The sequence below is a fragment of the Heterocephalus glaber genome, unplaced genomic scaffold, assembly GCF_053883595.1.
Source record: "Heterocephalus glaber isolate CG9 unplaced genomic scaffold, H.glaber_assembly_v1.0 deba00001479, whole genome shotgun sequence".
NCBI classification, from domain to species: Eukaryota; Metazoa; Chordata; class Mammalia; order Rodentia; family Bathyergidae; genus Heterocephalus; species Heterocephalus glaber.
The window spans coordinates 14,720,640-14,728,145 of record NW_028258316.1 but is presented as its reverse complement, the minus strand read 5'-3'; the positions used below and the strand labels follow the sequence as shown (position 1 = coordinate 14,728,145).

Here is a 7,506-nt window from a genome sequence, read left to right as displayed (position 1 = left end):
CACGGTGTCTGGGATGCACCTGTCCTGGACTTCCCTGCATTCTGCTCCCTCTGTCTCCAGCCAAGCAGCTGCATCACTTTGGATCATCATCATGTCTGGAGGCCGAGGGCAGCCACTCCTGGGTTTAGAAGGACAGGAGGGATGGAGGCCCAGTTCCACCACTCACAGGCTAAGACCTTGGCCTTCCGGTGCAGAGACCCTGACCACCTCCACAAGAGACAGAAGAAAGGGTACAGGGCAGAGATGAGAATCTCTGAGGAGTCAGAGGAGAGTGTGAGGCAGCCAGCAGGCTGGAAGCCTGGCAGTCTGTGGCCAGAGGCCGAGTATCAGCATGCGGGACTTCAGAGGGAAAGCAAACTGAGGGGTCACCCAAACAGATGCTCAAGTCCGCACAATGATGGCAGAAATGGGGACAGAGAGACTGAGTCAGGGTTCTGTGGGCTCCTCAACCAAGGCCCATCTGCTGGCCGGAACCTGCTCTTTGGCACCTGATAATGGGATTGGGGTCATGAGGCAGTAAGAGCAAGCCCAGGTCGTACAGCATCCCAGTCTGCCCCTGCCTCTCAGGGGGGCCACACACCTGGGACCAGGCCTGAGACCCATCTGCAAAGGCGGTTCAGCCCTGCTTCGTTTATTTCTCAGGGACACTGTGAGGCTTATGGCATAGATAAGGATAACCAGGCACGAAGATCCATGACAGGGCAGCAGCAAGAATGCCAGCAGCAGTGCAAACAGCTGAGGGGACAAGTCACTATCCCCACTGGGCCAGTCCAAAGGCTAAGTCCCAGCTCCGGGCTCACACAGCTCCTTCCTAATGAGGAACAGTGCCACCTCAGATGAGTGCTCTGCAAGATCACTGGGCGAAGGCACAGTGCCCAGAGCCAGGCCACAGGGAGTCCCTGCCCTGAACACCCCCGAGTGGGCTCAGCAGTGAGATCTGGGCAAGACCCGAGGGCCATGGGGTTCCTGAGACCCTGGCCCGTCCCACATGGGAGTTGGGGCTCAGGTCCCACACAATCCCCAAATCAGGCCATTGAAATGAAGTGAGTCATTTAAGAAGCTTTAAACCATGGTGCTGGCTGGGAGAACTAGGCAAACTCAGGGGAGCCTGTGAAGCCACCAAAGGCACAGCCTCAGCCCCAGATCCCTGCGCAGATTCAAACCCAGTGCAGCATCCCAGAGTGCAAGGCCTTCCTAAGCCCTCGTCTCAGAGCCCCTGAACCTCTGGGACGACCACCCTTAAGCGAACTTGGGACAAAGCACCGAGAGAAGGACAGATGTCCTAGGGCCAATCAGCCAATTCTTCCTCCACCACCAGGAGCCACATGGGAAACAGACACATGGCGTGATCTGGGGCCACAAGCTTTATTGGCTTAATTGGCTGGCAGTCATCCTCAGGAGCCGGGTCTGCTGGGACTGGCTGTCCCCGGGTGGGCCCCTCCGGGCCTAAGCTAGGAAAAGGGAGGATAGAAAGGAGAATTTTAGGTCAATGGAGGGTTTCTGAAGTGAGATTCCCCAACAGAGTTAAAGGCCAGATGTTACTATTAAACTGTTTTCAAAGACACAGTCTGATCAGTAAATGTTTACAGAACAAAACGACAATGAGATCACACTGTGCTCATTCCCTCCAGGAAACCTTAACAAATGCCTACTACGTGCCATCCACTGATTGCTATGCTTCTCACTAGTAAAAAAAATCTAAATATTAGAATAGCCACTTATGACAGGCACGATAAAATGAAGGGGAGGGAATAAAAAAGATAATAGAAGGAAAAATTGAAAACAAAGCTTTTGTGAACAAGCAGGGGAAAAAGGGTTGTTGAGGGAGAGAAGAATCAAGATACACTATGTACAGGTACAAATTCCTGTGAATGTGATCATTATGTATATTAATTTTAAACTATGGAAGTTTTCATTCTCTGCTGGCAGAAAAATACAAGTGTATGCGGAGGACATGTCCACTGGCTCCACCTTCAACTTCAGGGCTTCAAAGGGTTCAAAGGAAGCCAATTCTGGACCTGCACCCACCTACCCACCAGGGGCTTTTCAGAGAAAGAAACTCAAAGGGGCATTACCTCCAGGTTTCCTCTGGCCTTCCGCAGGACTTTGTGAGTGACGATCACTGAGGAGAAAGAAGGCAAAGGAGGAATGATGAGACACTGATGTCAGGAGAGCAGGTGAAAACCGAGCGCAGAGAGGAAGAGCCCCAAGCTGGAGGGGTCAGCCACACGGACAGCCCTAAACATAGGACCGGAGAGAAGCCCACAGGCCCCGCCAGTCCCATCATGTGGCCCAGGGCCAAAGAATCCATCCAAAAGGGCAGACTGTGGACACCTCTTCAGGTCCTCACTAAGCCATAACCTCTCAGGGACATGAAGAGCAGAGCAGGCTATGCTGTTTCATAGAGGGGACACCAGGGCTCTACTTTTCCAGCTGGCTGCCCAGGTACCCCAAACTCACCTTTGTGAGGCACAGGCAGCAGAGAGTCCTGGCCTGCCAGCACCCTGAAGCAAACACATGTGTGAAGCCATGGTTTACCCAGTGGTTCTTGCAGCAAGCTCTTCCCAGCCTGGGGAAAAGAACCCTGGGCATTTCTGTCTCTGTTGCCTGCTGCAGCCCCGTGTGCTTCCCCCAGGCAAGGCTCACTCTGCAGGGACAGGCACAGGCTGGTGGCTGCAGGGGATGCTGGGAGCTGGGCAGGCTGCAGAATGTGGAGAGAGCAGCAGGAGTGCCCACCTCTCAGCGAGCTCCTTTGAGGAAGGGCTGCTGCCTCGCTCAATCTCTTCTTGAACACAAATATAGCAGCGGCAGGAAGGGCACTGCTCAAGGGGTTTGGAGCTGACCTTGAACCTATTCTGACCAGAGCATGGCAAAGGCAGGAAACCAGCTCACTCGCTGGGTGGGGGCCTTTGGCCAGAGATGCGTGAGGAAAAATGACTCCCCCAGCACACACAGCCCAGCTCCTCCGTCTCTTATTTAGAAGAGGGCCTGTGGTGGCCTTGAAAATACATTTCTTTTTTTTGCAAAAATTTCCATGTGGAGGAAACAAAATGTATTTGTAATCTGTGACATCAGGGAAGGGGTACAGACATCGTGGGCTTTGTTTTTAACTGAGCCCCTGTGACTCTGGGCCTCCACCCCTGCCCCAGGCTGCAGAGTGGAAGTTATTGTTCTTACCCTGAGACTATGTATAGTATATAGTGTGTGTGCAAGGGGAGGTGTGTGAAGCACAAACACAGTGTGCAAATTGTCTGTGATGCCCCAAACACCAGAAATGTGTGTGTGTGTGGCCCTGAAGCCTGGACGCAGTGTATAAATGGGGGGGGGGGGGGGGCTGAAACCCAGGTGGTAGGTTTTAGCACACCCACATTTTTCTGGCAAGTGAGACCACAGCTCTCCCAAGACTCACCAAGGGGCCTGTGACCCAGAAACGATTAAGTGCCATGGTGAGGAGGTTAAAAATAATCCTGAAATGGTACTGAATGTACTAGAGAACAAAACTCATCGTTAGAGCTAAGGGTCACCTGGCCCAAGGTTTGAAGCGCCCCTTAGCTCTAAACAGCACTGTCCATTTCTAAAGCACAGAAATCCCCACTGCGATGAGAAGATCAGGACAGGGCAGCGAAGAACGTGTCCCACATGTGGCCCCAGCGCCGAGAAGCATCTCACACCCAGGACTGCCCAGCCCCACCCAAGGCTCCTCCTACCTCGGCAGAAGCCTGCAAGGAAGATGGCAGCTGAGCTACCCACTGGCCACAGGCCAAGGCCACTGAAGACCCCAGCCCGGTGGGCCAGGTCACTGCCCTCACTTGGCGAATGAGGACCTGAAGTTCAGAAGCGAAGCCAGTGGTTCCAGGTGTACAACCAGCCAGTGACATCAGCCTTGTGCTGCTCTTTGTTCCAAGCCTAGTCTTCTAAGGTGTTTCTCAGAGGCCCAGGGGATCAATTATTGCAAGGAGGATTTCCTCTTTAGTGACCCCCTTTCCCTACTCTCCCATAGACGCCGGAGGGAGGTGTAGTGTCAGCCCGGCCCAGCCAGCCCTGCCCTTGCTTGTCCCCATCACCATGCGGGGAAGGAGGAGGGGACATAATGCCAACCTTCACTCAGTCATGTCAGGGCCAGAAGCAGACCCAGGAGCCTGAGAGGGTCTGGAGAATTCCCGGGGCCAGCTTCGGAGCCCCACACAGAGGAGGACAGGCCTGGCTGGCCAGTGGCTGTGTGACCTGGGACGAGCCCCTCATCCCACCCTGAGCCAAGCCAGCCCCAGGTCCGGCCCTGGAGACAGAGATGGGCAATGCATCAGGAGGGGAAATGCTACCAGATGTTTGGGGGTTCTTATTTTGAATCATTTGCCACCTCTGTACAAAGGATTCTGTGCAGACTAACCGAGAGAAAGGGGGAGAGGTGTAACACCTGCTGAAATCCTGCTCCCCCTGGCCCTGTGCTAAGCATTCTCAACCCTACTCCAGAGGAGAAAACAGAGGTGCTTTCTACACAGCTGGAGTAGATCCCAGGCCGTGTGGCCAGCCTCTGTCCTTCAGGATTACTGTCTCGTTAGAGATGGGGAACTTCAGCCACTTGACCCAGGTCACACAGGAGAAGAGAGCTCTGAACTGTGCTCATTCTTGATTCCTCACTCACCGACCAAGGAGGCAGGGCATGGCACAGCTCTGTCCTCTGTTCTGCCACAGTAACTTAACCCATGTGAACTAAACTGTGCCTCCCAAACGGCCCCTCCCAAAGACAGGGCTGGTGCTGGCTATACATCCTGCGCTTCGGCTGCTCAGGCTGGGCCACTGAGCAGAAGCAAGGTTCTGGTTTTAGGAGCAAGAGCTGGATAAAGCTTCACTTCTCTCCCTGCTGCCCCAGGAGTCTGACTCAAACACTCCTTAGCAGGCACTGGCCCCATCCCCTGTGCTCCTCTCTCTCAAGTGACATGAACTCCTCAGCCAGAAGACCACATCTAGCCCTCTGCTGAGAGGACCTCCTGGCTATCTTTCAAAACCATCCTCTCCCCATCAGCCCTGCCTCAGCCCTTCAAGCCTCCCTGCTGCCCGCCTGTGGGCCTGTCCCAGCCCCAGACCCCTCACAGGTCTCCCCTGCCTCTACACTCTCAGCCCCGGGATCGTCTAATACACAAACGAACCATGCAAGTCCTTGCTGCTGCTCAAGTCCAGCCCACAGGCTCCAGGTAACCTGGCCCCTGGGCATGTCCTAAGCACATTCGGGAACGCTCACTGCTCTGCTGCTTCCCAGGTGCGAGGCCACAAGGCTCTCATAGGATCAGTTCCTGCCCCTTTGTATCTGACTCCTACTGATCCCTCAAGACCCAGCTGGTCTTGAACTAGAGCCTTAATCAGACCCTTCAATACCTCTTAGCCTTCTTGGGATGCGTCTTGACCTGTAGTGAATCTTTGTGCCCTGCCACCCTTCAGTTAAACCCAGGCTCCTCACCCACCTCTGTCCTTGGACCTGGCATGGGGGCACAGGACAGATGCCCCAGGGCTGCTCATAATTAAGTTTCTCTCACTTGCATTTCAAACTCAGCCAGTCTCATGGGGCTGTTTTCAGAAGATTCCCAGGGGTCCACTAAGCAGGAAATCCTACTTTGCAGTAATTGATTTCCTGTGCCTCTGAGAAACACCCTAGAATTCTGGGCTTGGAAACAAAGAGCAGCATAAGGCTGCTGGCACCTCAGAAAGGCAGGTGCCCCAGTCAGTGCTTCTCCCAAGACAGACTGCAATGCAGATGGTGCAGGGCAGGGCCAGAGCTGCGTCACTGGAGACAATGAACACATCAGGGGTGCTGAGGGCTGACGCCCGGAGTGAGCTGTTCCCACTCACCTCTAAATCAGTGGACCAGAGCTAGGCCCGACCTGACAGAGGAGCTTAACTTCTCCAATCCTGAGGTTCTGCATCTGCCTACAGGATTGCCTGAAGCCACGTCTCCTCTGGATGCCACCAGCCTTGCCTGTCCTTTCCTGCTTACTGATGGACAGCCACAGTGAGCCTTTGTCACACACAGATGTGACAGGTGGAGCCCTTAGTCTACCTAAGAGCTGCCCTGAGCCTGCCACCTGAGGCCTTTCACGACACAGTCGCTGGCCCCTCAGCACCATCCCTCTCAAGTGGCCACAGGCAGCTCCCACTTCACTCCAGTACCAGGAGCTACTTCTGCTTTGTCACAGACAAAACCCTATCCTGGCCTAGTCTATCCCAGCTATTCCAGGCCTTCACAGCCACTTCCTGTTCTACCTGACATCACCTCCTCCTCCTTGCAGACTCGGCCAGGACACCCACCTCCCAGAACAGTGACAATCATGCTGCTCCCACCTTGGTGCGCCCAAGAAGCACTTGCCACACACCTATGCCCCAGCAGGAGGATGGCCCCTGGCACTGAGTAGTCCCTCTGAAAAGGTATAGCCAAAGAAGCTAGTTCTGTGCAGAGCAGAAAGGATGAGATATGAAAAGAAGCCCACAAAGAGGAGGCATGATTACCAACGGTCTGGACCCAGTGGGGTGAGTGAGGGCTGGACTGTCTGGCCTCACAGGCAAGAAGCATCAGACATGGTGGCCACTTCCCAGGTGCCCACTTACACTGGTCAAAGATGACTTTTTCCTGGTGCTTGCTCTGCTCCAAAAGCTTCACAGTGTTTTGCAACTTCTTCTCTTGTTCAAACAGTTTTTTATGTAGTTTGGTGATCTCTGCTTTCATTTCTCTTATCTAAAAAGAAAAAGGAATTCAAAAAGTGAACTAAGAATATAAAACATGAGGCAGGAACATGGCAAGTTTGAGCCCAGTGTGGGCAACCTAGTGGCTTAGGGAAACTCTGTCACAAAATAAACAATTAAAGGGCTGTTAGTTAGTGTAAAAGCCCTCAGTTCAATCTCCAGTACCACAATCAATCAATCAATAACATATTACATAGGAAGAATTACAAAATCCTATCAAAAGATGTTCACTTTCACTAGCAAAGATATTTTTTAAATTAATTAAGTTTATTGGTATATTGTAGGTATATATAATGATTCATCATAGGGAATTTGTACCTCTACATGATATATCTGGATTCTTTTTTCCCATTCCCCTACCCTTCCTTCAACCCCTCTTTCCCTCCTTATTTATAAAAGCTGTGTTTCCATTTTTTCCTTTTTTTCTTATTTTTTCCTTTCCCTTCCTTCCTTTCCTCCACCCCCTCCCTAGTTCCCCTACTCATTTGGACATTTTCCTATTTCACAATATCTATTATACATTTTGGTCCTCATTTACAGTTTCAGTTTCTCATACTAGAGAAACAATTTGGTATTTATACATGCATGTTCAATTTATTTTACTTAAGAGTATGGTCTCAAGATGCATCCATTTAGCTATATGTCTCAAGTTTATCCTTCTTTATGGCTGAGTAGTACTCCATTGTATAAAAAAATCACATCTTCTTCATCCATTCATCAGCTGATGGGCACCTGGCCTGTTTCCAAGATTTAGCTATTATAAACTGTGCTGCT

At 52.1% G+C, this 7,506-nt stretch overlaps 1 protein-coding gene across 18 annotated transcripts in view; it reads right to left on the bottom strand.

Annotated features, from left to right (window-relative positions):
- Positions 1 to 1,346: 1,346 nt before the first annotated feature.
- Cdk5rap2 (CDK5 regulatory subunit associated protein 2) overlaps positions 1,347 to 7,506 on the bottom strand; it is a 193,924-nt gene continuing 187,764 nt past the window's right edge. For 12 of the 18 annotated variants that reach the window (XM_087182824.1, XM_087182822.1, XM_087182819.1 and 9 more), the window contains 3 exons: positions 6,598 to 6,724; positions 2,076 to 2,122; positions 1,347 to 1,446 (listed from right to left, as the gene is read on the bottom strand). In XM_087182824.1, the coding sequence (XP_087038950.1) occupies positions 1,366 to 1,446; positions 2,076 to 2,122; positions 6,598 to 6,724 (255 nt within the window). In that variant the 3' untranslated portion in view covers positions 1,347 to 1,365. Of the gene's footprint in view, positions 1,452 to 2,075; positions 2,123 to 6,597; positions 6,725 to 7,506 lie in introns of all 18 variants that reach the window. The other 6 variants (XM_087182815.1, XM_087182820.1, XM_087182823.1 and 3 more) reach the window with 1 other exon arrangement.